General features: G+C 40.1%; 1 protein-coding gene across 1 annotated transcript in view; it reads left to right on the forward strand.

Moving 5' to 3' along the window:
- The first annotated feature begins 6,367 nt into the window (after window positions 1-6,367).
- The window catches only part of LOC110778392 (phospho-N-acetylmuramoyl-pentapeptide-transferase homolog), a 32,447-nt gene continuing 23,134 nt past the window's right edge, over window positions 6,368-15,680 (forward strand). Inside the window, 1 exon segment of the mRNA XM_056829783.1 lies at window positions 6,368-6,499. Within this exon segment, the coding sequence (XP_056685761.1) occupies window positions 6,368-6,499 (132 nt within the window).

The raw sequence follows: 15,680 nt of genomic DNA on the forward strand, positions 1-15,680 counted from the left end.
ACGCATTTTAATTACGAAATCCAATTTCGAGGCCTAATGGTTTAAAAGTGGCTAGGTAAATCATTAATTAAATTTTACAGTAAAAATGACTACATTTATTATAACTAACTAAAAACAAGAAAAACATAACTAAAGAGCCCAAGTCATGACTTATATCTAATTCATTATACAGTCTCCAAAATTATTTTGATGATTTGTTTTACTGAAGTATAATCTTAGATGTATCTAACTTAGTGTTAATTGTTATTTCATTCTACAAAGTATATTACCATATAATACAATATTTCCTAGGAACATCAAACTTAGTGTTAATAACCAGATAATCTGGACATTACACAATACATATCTATCAGAAGTTTTTGATATCAGACAAACTTATGATAGGAATGTTGGATCATTCAGACCAAAATTATGTTAGGTTATGATACATATGACAATTCATAAATCATGCGGAAAAACCATAAACCCAGAAAAACATATTATTTACACATAATCATTTAGCATAGATTAGATGCATACTCTTTGTTGCGTGCCTTCCCTAGCTGCGCCCGAACCGAACAAGAACAAGTCTTTAGGACTCCAAGTGTCGTCCCTCCGTAGATAGTCCACAGCACGTCCGGATCCGCCTTAAGATTGACCAACTAGAATCGCCCTTAAGGTACTATTATTTTCGGCACTTTATAGGCAAATGTGTGACTGAATTTTTCTCTCAAAAACTCACTTTGAATACTTTGAAACTTGTGTTATAAATTGTGAGCCCTAGCCTCATATTTATAGCGGTATGGAAAGGGAATCGAAATCCTATTCAGATACAAATTAATTAAACCTAGAATCCTACAAGAACTCTAATTTAATTAATTTATCAAATAGAATTAGGAATTTAATCATTAACCGAACTCTGCATGTTTTAGGAAACGTGCACGAACACAAACACTTGCACACACACGCATGGCAGCCACGATGGGCCCCATGCGTGCGCGCGAGCAGCAGCCCACTCAGCGCCCGCGCGCGCTGCGCGCTGCGCGTGCTGTGCGCGCTGTGCGCGCTGTGCGCTGCGCGTGCTGTGCGCGCTGTGCGCGCTGCGCGCTGCGCGCAGCCTGCTGGGCCTGGCCTTGCGCTGGGCCTGGCGTGGCTGTTTGTGCGGCGCGCTTGGCTTGCTGGGCGATGGCCTGGCTTCGTGCTGGGCCTCGTCCGGCAGGCCTCGTCCGATGCTTATTCGTACGATGCGCTTCCGATTAAATTTTCCGATTCCGGAATTCATTTCCGATACGAACAATATTTAATATTTCCGATTCCGGAATTAATTTCCGTTTCGAACAAATATTTAATATTTCCGTTTCCGGAATTATTTTCCGATTCCGGTAATATTTCCGATTCTGACAATATTTCCGTTTCCGGCAATATTTCCGATTCTGGCAATATTTCCATTTCCGATAATATTTTCCGACACGTACCATGTTTCCGTTTCCGGCAACATCTACGACTTGGATAATATTTATATTTCCGATACGATCCATATTTCCGTTTCCGGCAATATCATCGTTTCCGGAGTATTCATTCCTTGCCTGTGACGATCTTAGCTCCCACTGAAACCAAGATCCGTCGGTTCCGAATATTCATAGATGGAGTATTTAATGCTATTAAATACTTGATCCGTTTACGTACTATTTGTGTGACCCTACGGGTTCAGTCAAGAGTAAGCTGTGGATTAATATCATTAATTCCACTTGAACTAAAGCGGCCTCTAGCTAGGCATTCAGCTCACTTGATCTCACTGAATTATTAACTTGTTAATTAATACTGAACCGCATTTATTAGACTTAACATAGAATGCATACTTGGACCAAGGGCATTATTTCCTTCAAATTATACTTGGTAATACACAAAAATTGTTTTCAACTGGTGGAACCATTGAAGTTTACAGTAAAAGCAAGAAGTTTATTCGGAAAGAAATTCATAGGAATGATACAAACTGGAAACCTAAATGATACAAACTCAAATTTACATCACTGAGGGAGCTTGTTAAGCTTACAATATTTGTGATTAGTGAGCACCAACCTGTACTTTAGATGTTGTCAACTGGCATACATAAACGTTTCCACTATAATATGCTCCACTCCAAAATCAAGCCTACACACTACTCTGCTCTTCCAAGATTTACTAAGCTGACAACGGTAATACAAGCTAATTTAAATATGAAAACTAAACACCACAACACCTAACTATATATGAGAAATAATTAATGTAATCCCCCGTAAATTTAGAAACATTATTTATAAATTTTAACGTATAGTTAATTATATTTAAATAGAATTTACGAATTTTAGAAATAAATATGTAATTAACGAATATTTATTTTTATACGTTTTAAATATTTCAACGATTTATGAAATTAAAATAATTTAAGAATTCGATGTTGAAAAGAATTTGAATTACGAAAACACGGTCGAATTTAGAAAACAATCATAAGCGGTGTTGAATGCAAATACTAAGACTAAGTGTTAATTCTACCCCAATTGGGTGAAGCCCAAATGATAAAGCCCAAAGCTCTTTACTCCTTTCAATTGCACGTAAAAACCAAAAACAAAGAAAACATAAAAAAAAAAAGCAAAACCCCTTCTCCACTCCAAGTTCACGTGAAGCTTTCTCAAACCCTCCTCATTCTCTTCGACGTTGCTTCCCCGGACTGCTGCTGCTCAGCCCCGCCGCCACCAGCCACCGGCGATCCATATCGCCGGTAACTCCTTCGTTCTCTCCTTCTCCTTCCTCCTCTTCTCTTTTCGTCTTGCCCTAACCGTTTTGCTCTCCTCCTTAATTTGCTGTCTTCGCATGCAGTCACAGCAGCGGCGCGAGTCTTTCCTCGCCGCCAGCCCAGCCGCCGCGAAATCTCCACCGTCGCACCGCACGGTAGAACTCTCCTCCTCCTCCTCCTCCTCCTCCTCCTCCTCCTCCTCCTCCTCCTTCCTTTCCCTTCGTTTTTTCTTTTTTCTCTTACTTTCGTGGCTGACCTTTGCTCATCCGCGCAGCCACCACCACCGCACCACCGTGTGCCGCCAACCTTGCTCAACCGTCGCCGCCGTGACTCTGTCCGGCCGCCCAAAACCCTCCTCTTTTCTTGGTTATTTCTTGAACTCTAAGCAATTGAATTAAATTTTTTAATTTAAATGTTATTAATTTAAGTGATATTTTAATTAAATTGAATTTATGAATTTATGATTTAATTAGAATTTCAGAATTTTATATTATGTTTAAATAATATATTTAATTTTCAGATTATATAAATACATTGAAATATTAAATTTTGATCGTTTAAAGTATGAAATTCAAAGTTTTTATGATTGTAAATCATGGTAGGTTGAGTATGGATTATTAAATTTGTTGTTTTGAGATACTAGGAAAGTAGATTGACCTTGGTGAAGCTTTCAAATGAATTTATATTGCTGAAAATTTAAAGTACGATGTTTGCAAAAAGTTTTCAACGAATTTCAATCACTAGTTCAATAATTAGGATGCTAGGAAAGCAAATGTTTAAGTTTTGATATTGGGGAAGGTTCTAAATATGCTTAGGATACATTTAGAATGCTTTATTATGGTTGTCAATGATTAGAAATTGATTGGGATTATTTGTTGGTTATTTTAGGCGGAGAATTCTCTTTAGGCGACTTTTGAAAGTGTTAAAGTGGCCTATCAGTTTGTTTACACAAGGTACGTATATACCTGTGTGCTTGGAATGTGTGTTATTTGTTGAAACCATGTTGAAATCGTTGATGAACTTGGTTGTGTTGAAATTGTTGGTGAACTTGGTCATGTTGAGATTGTTGTTGAACTTGGTTATGTTGATATTGTTGATGAACTTGGTCATGTTGAATTTGCATGTTTAATATTGTTGGATGGACATATTGAGCATACATTTCATAATGAGAATCATAACATGTTAGTGTGGATGATTGATGCAAACATGTTGGTTGGGAACACTAGATTATTTTGTATATATTGATTCAGGTCGATTGATCGTTGTTCCCTTTTAGCTTTTCACTACTTTATGAGGGCCGAGGACCTTGTTTAGTAAGTTGAAACCTTATACCCATATAGAGGGGTTGATCAGTATTAAAGGAAAGGTTGGATTTAATTGGAATGAGTCATGCTTGATGTCTTTGTGATCACTTACTTAATTCCAAGATAAAAACAGTTGTGAATAATCGTGATTGTATGACTTATGTGATTGTTGAGTCATAACAGAGTTTTAATCTGTAAATCATGTAAAGTGAAACTGAATAGCAATAGCTTTAGACTGTGCACGTCTGAAGTGACGGACAAACAGGAGTTGGGGTTCATGGTGGTAGCCCATGGCCTTTTCTGGGACCAGATTGATCACCGTGTTCATTTTTTATTCAAACGTTCCTCGATATCGCAGGTCACTGAGGTTACGGAGTCGCGCCCGTACCTCGTCTTCCTTTGTGAAGACTTCTGGATGGACAACTCGGTCCATTGTCTATTTCAACCAAAATAATATTATTGTTACAAGTCTAGCCTAGTCTAGTCAAGTATGGTCGTCAAATTATCATGTTTTGTCTGCCCTTATTTATGTTAATTAGTATCATGTTAGGATTGTTCGTTTAATAGTATCATGTTAGGATTTTTATTGTTTTAGTATGTAGTACTCAGCTTTGCTGATTACGTGCTTTGTTTGTGTTTGTTGATCATGGCTATGCCTTATTGATCCTGTGATGACCCATCTTTGGTGAGCAGTCTCTAAGGATCAATAAGCGTAGCCCATCTACAGGTTTGAAGATGATGCATCATTGGGATCGGGATTAGAGAGCTTGTATTTATATTTGTTTTGCTAAGTGATTTGGTTTGTTAATTTGGACTTGAAATTTGTCGTACTATTCGTATTTCCTTATTTTCGTTAATTGGTTTTTGAACTTAATATGTAATCGATTATTTATAAACCTAAAAGTTAGTTTTATGTTTTCCGCTGCAAAATTCTGAATAAGCCGTTACGTTTTCACACGGGCGATAATACTTTGATAATTCTCTATAGTTATATTTATAAAAGGGTTATTTTAGAAAAAACGAATTGTCGGGGTGTTACAATTAACTAATTCATACTGACACTAAACACCACAAAAATATAACTAAATATGAGAAATCAATAACTAATTCGTAACTAAGATTACCATTGTCACCAACCCTACCTCGGCACCGCCGTTCCAACTGCCGCAGATAAACCACTATGCTACGTCGCAGTCATTCAGGCCCACAGAAACCACTCTCACCTCCAACGAAGAACTCCTGTCATTTGACCCAGCCACAATTCCACCACAACCTTCCCTAGAAGCACCCATCCGCACCTCCACCATCGTCACCTCCTGTCATGAAATTGAACATCGAAAAAATCAACCAAATTAATAAAAAACCTAAATTGTAAAATCAACAAATTAAAGAGAAAAAACTGAAAATACAGACGACGGATATTGAAACTCAACAAATTAAATGGAATGACTGAGGTGGCCGGTGATCGATTGAGGAAGGAGAAAAAGAGAATGAGTGTTTCTAGGGTTTTGGAGGGGACGACGACGAGTACAACAACGGCGAGGAGGTGAGGCAACGGAGATGACTGCGGCGACGACATGCCCGAGGCTAGGAGATAGGTTGTTCCTGGTTTTCACGGAACGAAGGAGAGGGGAAATGAAATTGTGAACGAGAGAGAAAAAAACCCTTGCATAATGCGTGTGAGACCACACGCGCGTGGGAAAAATAGTAGGTCTGACAGGCGCGTATCCGTCAGTCCGCCTAACCGGAAAGTTTTTGAAGTCGTGGTGTGAATAGTGTAAAAAACAAATGGTGCGATATCTCCGGAACGGAGAAAGTAATTATACTTTATAATATGATCATGCGTTACCATTGAATTTCATGTCTAGGGTATAATTTTGCTTGTACCGATAACAAAAATTATGTACGGAGTAAAAATGTATTTTTGACAATTATCAATATCCCATGCATTGACATAGACATACACTAGTATAAACAAACCATAAGCCAACGTGTTTTTTTTTTTAAAAAAACGTCTTCAATATTTCACAATCGACCAGGCAACCACTTCCCTTCCTCCTAAACCGATGGTGGAGCCTAAGGCCTGAACACGTTGAAAAGTGTGCCAAAATTTTAAACCCCCGGCCAACTACTGCTGCACCTTCTGAAGATTTCCATTTCCATTTGACATTTTGGCCCTCTTTCTTCTTCTTCTTCGTCCTTCAACGTACCCTAGCAAAACCCGTTCATTTTTTCTTCAGATGCTCAAATCCGCTTCTCTCTCCTACTAGTCTACTACTACCACTCCTAATCTTTACAACTTCAAGCAATTATGTTGGTCATGCATTCAAATTGCTCTTCAAATCTTCGATTTCCACATGATCTTAAGCTTTTTCGACCTCGTATTTCTCGAACAACCCCTAGAAATCTGTTCTTTTCTCCGAATCATTGCGGTGGTCCTCAGGTACTTTACATTTGATCATCAATTTCATTTTGCTTTTTTTATTGTTTTTATTTGATTCATTTGACTTTAGGTTGTGATTAATTGAGTTTTTGTTGATATTTTTTATACTTCTGTGTTGATTAATGATTATTGTGAGGGGGTCGAAAAAGCGCGAGGCTAATGCGTGACCTTGTCCCTCGTGGGTGTGACGATTCTTTTTATTCAATCAAGTGTAATTGGATTTCCTGTGAGTATACACCCAATTGATTAGTAATATAGGAGTCGCCATTCAGTTTTTAACGACAATGAGAAAAACTGACAAAACCCGGTTATCGTGACATAAAGGGAGTGCAATTATGTTTGACCACGACGGCCGTAGGTTCCCTTGTGATCCCTGGTGTGGGGATCTCTCAATATACACCCGCAAGGTAGAGATTGAGGGTTCGGGGGACTGTAACTACCGAGAGGAGTAATTCGCTCGTCGATAACTCCAGAGGCAGGATATCCTTACTAGCTCAGCATAAATAATTGAAGGGACATGCGTTAACTATTAAACTAATCTGAGTTGATTTTAGCAATATGCAACATATAATACTAATTCGATCGTGATTATCTGATTTAAATAACATTAAGGGACCTAGCATGATAATCCGATTTCCCAAAAATATTATATTTGTTAGGCGTGATAGAACATTCAAATTAGGTTAGTTTAACAGTTCATAAAAAGGGCGAGGAAAGCAGTTAAATCATCGAAAAGGGACAAATTACGACGCATCCTTGTGAGGTGCGTCACGGTTCTCAGAAAACTAACCCCTTTGACTTTGTTATTTCTCCTTTTTATTTAACGAATCTCAATTATGGGACAGGATACGTTCTGTTCGATTTATGGATCGATTGTGACAGAACGCGTGAACAGTTTTGCAGCGAGAGGCTTAGGCTAAGGGGTTTAGAGTCAATACTCAGGATATATTATGTGTTGTTGTGTGTTTCACGTCGAAACTAGGGGCCTATTTATAGGGAAGAGTTTGTGGAAAGATAGAATTGCAGAGTTCTAATCCGTAAAGAGTTAGGAAAAAACACGTTCCCAGGTACTTTCAGCGCCCAGGCCTGGGCGCCGAAGATTTCGGCGCCCAGAGCCAGGCGTTGAAAATAGGGTCTGGGCAGTTTTGTTTAGTCAGATTCGGATTCCTAAAATCCATAGAGTTTGAGATTAATTCAAGTCTTTTAGCGCGTATTAATTTTGTGACGGAATGCGTCTGGGCCCGTTACGAACTCTAGGTTCGTTAGGATTTTAATTAATACGTGACTCCTATTTCCGAATCCTATTAGGAATAGGATTCTCGCAGTTTTCTATCTCATTTAGGATTTATGTTGGAGTGCAACACCTAATTCTGACAGGTTTCTATCTTTTATGATTTGCCACTTTTAGACGCTACCTTTTACGGCAGTTACTATTTTTAGCAGGTTTCCATAAATAGCAGGTTTCGAGTGAAATGAAATGGGGAATCGAGATTCATTTACTTTATAGGAGATGCGTTGTCAAGTGGAATTTTTATGCTTTCATCATCGAACCTTTCCCTTGCGGGAATGGGGACAAAAGTAGGTGTCTACAGTTAGCCCCCACTTTGACTGAGTCTTGGAGTAAGACGATGGTCAAAGTATTAGACGGAGTGCGTCACACAAGCCACGGTGTATTGTGACCTGTTTTGCGAGGGTCTCACGAGCCCCCGAGTGATAACATTTGACTTAAGGGTCATCACTTGAAGTGTCGACAATATCCCTCACGTGTCATTGGGATTTGTCAACTGATAGTATAGAAACTTCCTCACTTTGTCATTGGAAGGATCTACAGATGCGTAGAAACTCCCTCACTTTGTCATTGGGAGTAACTACAGATGTTTTCGAAATTAAAGCTGTAAAGTGTAATTGGGCCTTGCCAAGCCCAATCACGAGGTAAAGCGTTTTTAAAGATTCTCATTTTCAGGGCTAGCTAAACGAGAAAACCCCCTTGTTTTTATAGGACGTAAAACGAAGGAAAATCCAACACATCGCTCTTTTTTGGAAAAACGAAAAACCAATCCTTTAATTTTCGGAAAAAGGGAAAACCGATCCTTTAATTTTCGGAAAAAGGGAAAACCGATCCTTTGATTTTCGGAAAAAGGGAAAACCGATCCTTTGATTTTCGGAAAAAGGGAAAACCGATCCTTTGATTTTCGGAAAAAGGGAAAACCGATCCTTTAATTTTCGGAAAAAGGGAAAACCGATAAAATTTATCGCTGCAGCGACTAAGGACCTGCGCTGTTAGTGACGCAGACCCCGCCCGCTGAAGGTGGGCGAGCCTGTCCACTGAGGGTGGACCCCCCGTCCGATAGAAGTGGACGAATCTGTTTGATGTTTTTGAAAATAAGGACCTACGCGGTTTGTGATGTAGACCCCGCCGGCTGAAGATGGCGAACCTGTCCGCTGAGGGTGGACGCCCCGTCCGATAGAAGTGGACGAATCTGTTTTGAAATTTTTGTTTTTGTTTTTGTTTGTTTTTTTTTTTTTTTTTTTTTGAAAATAAGGACCTACGTGGTTTGCGCCGTAGACCCCGCCGACTGAAGATGGCGAGCCTATTTTAAATTTGAAGACTTTATTCTTCGAAAAACTGAGGACCTGCGCGGCTAGTGACGCAGACCCCGCCCGCTGAGGGTGGGCGAGCCCATTTTGAATTTCTTATTTCGCCTATGTAGAAGAGCTTTTGGTGATTACAACCTGTTGGTGGGTCGTAATATTTCCTGATTAGATGTGTCCTATAAGTGGGTCCACACTGTGTATATTTAACAATATATTTTTTGAGATATCCAAACATGACATGGTGCATGGCGTAGTCCGGGAATGTGATTTTGATCGCGCACTCCTCGTTGGAGTCTATTTTTTTTGTGAGCCCCCAAGCACTGGGGCTCGTCGGTTGTTTTTCGCATCTTGTAATCATGTTTGGGGTCATGCTCGTATGTGCGAGCGACCTTTGTAGTGGTGTGCTACTCTTAACAAAGTCGTGAGGTGCGACTTTCAGCAATTTTCAAGTCGAATGAGTATGGCAGGGCCCACTAGAAGTTAGGGCCTTTTTTGAGCATGGGTACATTTTTGGCGCCCAGGCATGGGCGTTGAAATAATTCACGCCCAGGTGGGGCGTTGAAAGTGTTGTTCGGGCTGGTATTTTGATGACACAGTTGGCCTCTTGTTCATTCGTTTATTTCACTTGGAAGTTCTATGTATTCTCTTTTCTTTTTTTTTTTCTTTTTTTTAGAACGTGATGATTTTCTTGAGAAGCCGTAGCCGATTGGTGGACTACGGTGCTTGTCGCTTTGGGGCGATTATTTTAAGGAACTGTTGCTCTTAAGGTGTACAGTTATTGCAATAGTCGGGCGAGTCTATATGGCCCGAGGAACATACCTTGAGGTGTAAGAATTTGATCGCTCTTATATTTTTTGAGCGTGTTCGTGAATGATGATATGTATGTGCGAACGAGCGTTCATAGAATGGCCGTTGTGTGCGGTCCATTAATCAGTTTGCTTGAATTTTTTTTTTGAGCAATGACTGATTTTGAATAGTTTGCTTAGAAGCTTGATAGGGGTCAGATCCATTCATGAAGTGGTCTCAAACATCGTGCCCTTTTGATTGTTCAAACATTTTCTTCGAGATTTTTTATTTTGCCATGGTTGTTTCGTAGCTTGGAGCCCCCAAGTATGCATGTTGGGATGCTTCCTTTTGGCGTACGATTTTGTAGGTTCTTTCGAGAAAGATGCCTTGGGGTTCCGCTCGTGTAGGTGGGAGCTATCCCTTTCGTGGTAGGTAATATTTTGCTACCTTTAATCCTTAATGTAGAAGTCGTGTGGCTTGCATTTTGAATTTGGGCGATAAGTAGTCTTTGCCTCTTTTACACGTGCTCTTGGTCGTGCCCGTGTTAGTGCAATATGTCTTACTCTCTCTCTTTTAGACTTGTACCGTGGGATGGTTGAACTTATGGTGCGACGTAAGCTTGTGTGGCCTAACAACCTGTATTAGAACATTTCTCCATGTGTTGGGATATCATTATTTTTTGCATTGGAGTACTTTCATCACGCCTCGTTCAGGTGCTCGAACAAGTGTAGCACCTTCCGCGTGGGTTTGCACGGCTTATCACTTCGTTCGATGCGAGGATTCATATGTGTTTTTTTTTATATCTGGGCAAAACTTGGCTAGCAGAAAGGTTTAGCGCCCAGGCTGGGGCGTTAAAGATATCGGCGCCCAGCTCTGGGCATTGAAAATGATTTCTGGGCAGAACTTTGACAGTATTTTTTTCTTTCGCTTTTGCTTTGGAACGATGTAGACTGTGCAACGGGCGTTTTATAGGGCGAGCGTTATGTGCAGTGGTTTGATCGGAGTTTTGGTGACTCGCGATTTTCAGTTACCCTTGTTAGTGGGGTGACTTTATATATTCTAAGTAGTGCTTAGAATTTGGGAGGGGTTGTAGCCATTCTAAGGTTTGTTTTTCACAATTTAAAGCTTAGGATTGTGCCCCTATGATGTATGTATAGCATTAGCGTTGAGAATTTGCGATAAAATCGTCATTTCGAGCATTTTTAGAGTGTTTTTCTCAAGCCCCCAATTGTAGCTACGGGATTGGCTTGGTGCTATAATGCTTTGTATACGTCTTTATGCATTCATGGTGACAGGGATCATGAATAGTTTGAACCAGACTCGTTTAGTGCGAGGTACGTTCGAGTAGTGACCTGCTACTTCTCTTGTAAATGTCGTATTATGCGACATCGCCATGGTCAAGGTAGTAACATGTGGAAGTGTGCCTTGACCAAAAGTTAGGTGCCTTTCTTTACCCATAATCATATTTGGAAATCTTTTTGACTCACTTACAACGTTGAGATGGACGCACACTAAGCTTAAACCAACGACACTTTATTAGGTTCGAAGAAGTCTTTTAAAAATCATTTGAAAATCATTTAAAATCCGAGTCCTACTGTGTACAATCCGAGGTGTCCTAAGTAGGTTGACTTATAGAAGGGTTCGTACAGGATTACATGAGTGAATACTGTTATGATTTTTGGAATGCTGTCTAAGGATTTGCTGGAAGCCAGGGTGCAGGCGCCAAGATATTACTTGTGCCTGTTTGGCATATGCTTTAGGCTTTTAGGGCCGTCTTTTCCAGAATGGCGGGAATATAAACCTTTTTCAAATTGACTTAGATTTACTTGGTGTATGTCTGCATAAAAGGTCAAGGTATACTTCGTTCTTTCCCTAGCTCTTTCATTTCAGTTTTTTAGCCCCCAGTTGCTGTTATGTCTTCCCATTAAGGATGTTTTCAGATTTCGATTTTAGATGCCCGTGTCATATGTCTGAGTAGGGTGAGCCTTGGTTAAGTGCAAAGTCCTATTGACAAATGTCTGATTTCTTTCAAAGGAGATTAGCAGGCATTCGAATTACCATGAACGGGTGCCCTGAGTTTGAAGGAACGATGGGGCGATGCCGTAGAACAATCTTTTTCATTGCAAGCTTACTGCCTTTACTACTTGTTGGCGATCATGACTGTGTCTAGTGGTGAAAGAAGGTTTTTAAGTGAGTTAGTTCGCTTTAGGGGGGGTCAAGTCGAGTACTTTAGAGGTCATGGACGCTTGCGCTAGCCCCCCATTCAATTGAGGCAAAGCGATCTTTTGAGTCTTGGCTAAGTGCCTAGAAGTGTGAGTGCTCCTTCTGGCAAGGGTACGTGCCCTTATTATTTTTCGATGTGTGCTCATTAATTTTTGCATCTTTATGACTTGGATTCTTCTTTTGACTTAAATCTTTCTTTCGACTTGGGTTGCAAGTAATTAAATTTCAATAAGGGACTTCTATTTTTATTCTTGTTATTCTAGAGGCTTTAATATTTTTGCAAATTGGTTGGGCCGAATCATGGATTGCCTACGTATCCGCCTTAAATAGATTTAATTTGGAATCAGGTCTTGCGTAGTTCTTAGCCTAGAAAATAGATTCATAGAATGCCGATTTTAAACAAGTATGTTCTGAGGGGGAAACATATTATTTGAAACGGTAGAATAAGTGAAGTTTATTATTATTATTTAAATCTGCTGCACAAAATTTGTTTTATATTTTGAGTACATGTATTTTTTGGTGGTACGTATATCTGAATACGTGCTGTACCCCCCAAGTGTTCGTTATTTTTCCGTGCATGTGCGGATAAAATGACGAGCACTTCTGGACAAATTTTAGCAAGCAGAGAGATTCAGCGCCCAGGCTTGGGCGCTAAAGATTTCGGCGCCCAGCTGTGGGCGCTGAAAATTATTTCTGGGCGGATCTTTTTTGTGCACTAGATGCTTCTTTTCCTTTTTAGACTAACTTTAGAGGCGCTTTTGCAAAGTTTCTTTTTTATTATTCACATTTTATTATTTTTTTTTTGCACTTTTCATTTGTTTCCCTTTTTTTTGTTTGTGACTCAAGACGGCTTGAAAGATGGGTTGAATGAGATAGGAGAATTTGTATAGGTGTTGGTCAAGCATGAGGATTATATCTGCTAGGGCTCACAATTTGCATCTTCGTGCTAGTGTCACGAGTTTACATCAACCAAGGCCAATGAGCAGCATGGGGACGGCTCAAGGGTATACAAGTTATATGGTCATTATGCTAATGGCGGTATAAGAGCAGGTTTTGGAAATAAGGGGTATGACGCACGTGTCAATGGTCGTGCGTGGTTTGCGGTTGACAACGAGTTCAAGAACAAGAGTCGAGGTAATGGTTTCTTGGTGTCATGGCAATGAGAACATGGATGGGTTAAATGAGCTGACCAGGGACCCCAAAGCGAAGGCGTCTAAGAGCATAAGGATTGGAAAGGGTAGACGTCGTAGAATTTTATGATTTGGATTGGTTGACTCAATTCTTTTCCTTCGTTTACTTGGGTAGATTTCGCACTTTGGGAGGTACGGGCTAAGTATTTCATGGCTCGCTCTTTTCGCTCTCCCTTTTCTCTTTCTATTTTTTCTTTCTTTTTTCCTTGGGATTCCTCCCTAATATAAATTCTTCAATTTTTTTGGGCTAAAAGGTAGAGGGTTGTGGTCTTTGAGTCACGAGGCGAGGCTGAGTGAGCCTCGTTTGGTAGGCCTATAGTGGACCTTTAATTTTAGTAGGCCTAGGGTGGACCTTTAAATTGTCTTACTTTGCAAGCGTATTTAGTCGTTTCTTAAAATATGCAAATAGCGTAGATTCAAAATGTTGTTTTTACCTTATTGAATTTTAACGAAAGAATTACATCGAAAGTAATTTTTTGTTTCTTTGAGATTCCAGTTTCTGGGATTTAATTGGAAGTTGTGATTTAGACTCAAACTTTCATTAATCTTTCTGATTATAACCCGTGTATGAATACAAGGAGGTGGCCTAGACTCAAAATAATGACGTGGCGTAAGCCTATAATACTTGACCAAGCAACTCTCAGACTTAGGCTAATTGGACCATAACTTTCGTTGGTTGACACTTTAGATTTTAACCCTTGGGTGTTCATTTGTCATGCGCCATTTTGTTTAATGTTGGCAAGGTAGTTAATTGGGGAGATCGAATTTTTATTTTTGCAAGACTAGAATCATTAGTGCGGCTTCCCTCTTAGTGTGTATTGCTTTACCCCAATGGTAGCCTTATGGTATGCCGATTTGGGTATTTTCATGGTTCGTCATGTTGCATTCATGGAAAATCTTTTAGTCCGTACTTAGTAGTATTTCAAGGAGCGAGTGACTCGAGAGGACTATCATAGTCGTGACCCAATGTGATTTTAGGCCTTGAGCCCATTAATTTTTTCTTTGCCAATGGTATTGACACCTTAGGTTCACTTTGGGGGTTGTGCGACTATGGGGGAATGATTTTCAGAATGTGACTGTTTCCATTTTGCAAATACTTGAATTAAATAATATGTTCTTTTTATTGGTGGGAGAGAGTATTGAGGCCGTGGATTCTTAGCAAGGGATGACAATTACATATGGGTGCTTATTGATTTAAATGTTAGGAGGGGAAACTCAATATGGTTTAACCTTTTAACTTGCAGAACGACACCAAGCATTGGGACCGATTCTATGGATAAGACAACTAAGACTTAGGATTTAGATTGTACTTTGGCATAGCCTAGTATAGACTCGGATTTATTTGAACATTTATTTTTTTTGAAGACTTTATTCGAACATTTATTTTTTGAATACTTCGCCCATGTGACATTCAAGGTTTAATTAGCTTGCTCGGCTTTGGTGCCGAACATCGTCGTCGTAGGAGGCCTAACAACGACACAAAGAGTTATTTATTTTTTACAAGTCGCTTTTAGAATCGAGTGCTTTTTCATACGCCCTCGTAGCAATTGTTTTTACGAAAAGTTGTTTTTTTTGCTACGTATTTTCTTCATGCGTGGGCACCGAGGCTGCTGTGCCTGACCAAAAGGCCAGGTAGCAACTTCAGCGCCCAGCAGTGGGCGTGAGAAATATTGGCGCCCAGCCAGGGGCGCTAAAAATGCGTCCCTGACTGGTACTCGTTTTCTGTTCGCGTATATTCTTTTGTTTTATGCGACTTAATTTTGCGTGCTTGCCTAATAACGTCCTTTACGCGTTGTACAGCGTTTGTGGGATTCGTTACAGGCCATCCCGAGCGTCGATTGTTTTTGTGGCGATCGTTCGGGCTTGCGGAACACGTATTTTGGTATAACTCTTTGGCAAATTAGTCTATGAATGTTTGGGCAATTTTTAAGGTCGTTGGTTTTCTAGCATTATTTGTACACACAATCACATATTTCGCTACACATAACTACAATACAAACAGGGATTTGAAAATTAAATATGCCACGTAGTTTATGATAGGCTTCTATGGGTAGTTTATTTGCGCCTGGCTTGGTACCGCTTCTATCATAGATCCAACACATGCCCCGGTCGAGGTAGTGTCTTCAACAGACGAATTTCGCTCAAGAGGCCAACCCGCAAGTGCAAGCCAAGGGGGCATGCAGGCGAGAGGGACCTAATGGGCGAGCGATTGGGTTCGGGATAGGTGTACTACCTGCACAAGTACCTAGTGGGAAACATGCGCGGCGTATGCACCCCCCTATTGGCGAAAAAAGGTATCCTTAGTCCCAACTCCCGAGGGAGCCGAGATTCGTTATGCTGTTCTGCCCGTTCACATTAATATGCAGATTTTCAGGTCGTCCCAACTT

Source organism: Spinacia oleracea, chromosome 5, assembly GCF_020520425.1.
Source record: "Spinacia oleracea cultivar Varoflay chromosome 5, BTI_SOV_V1, whole genome shotgun sequence".
Lineage (NCBI taxonomy): Eukaryota > Viridiplantae > Streptophyta > Magnoliopsida > Caryophyllales > Amaranthaceae > Spinacia > Spinacia oleracea.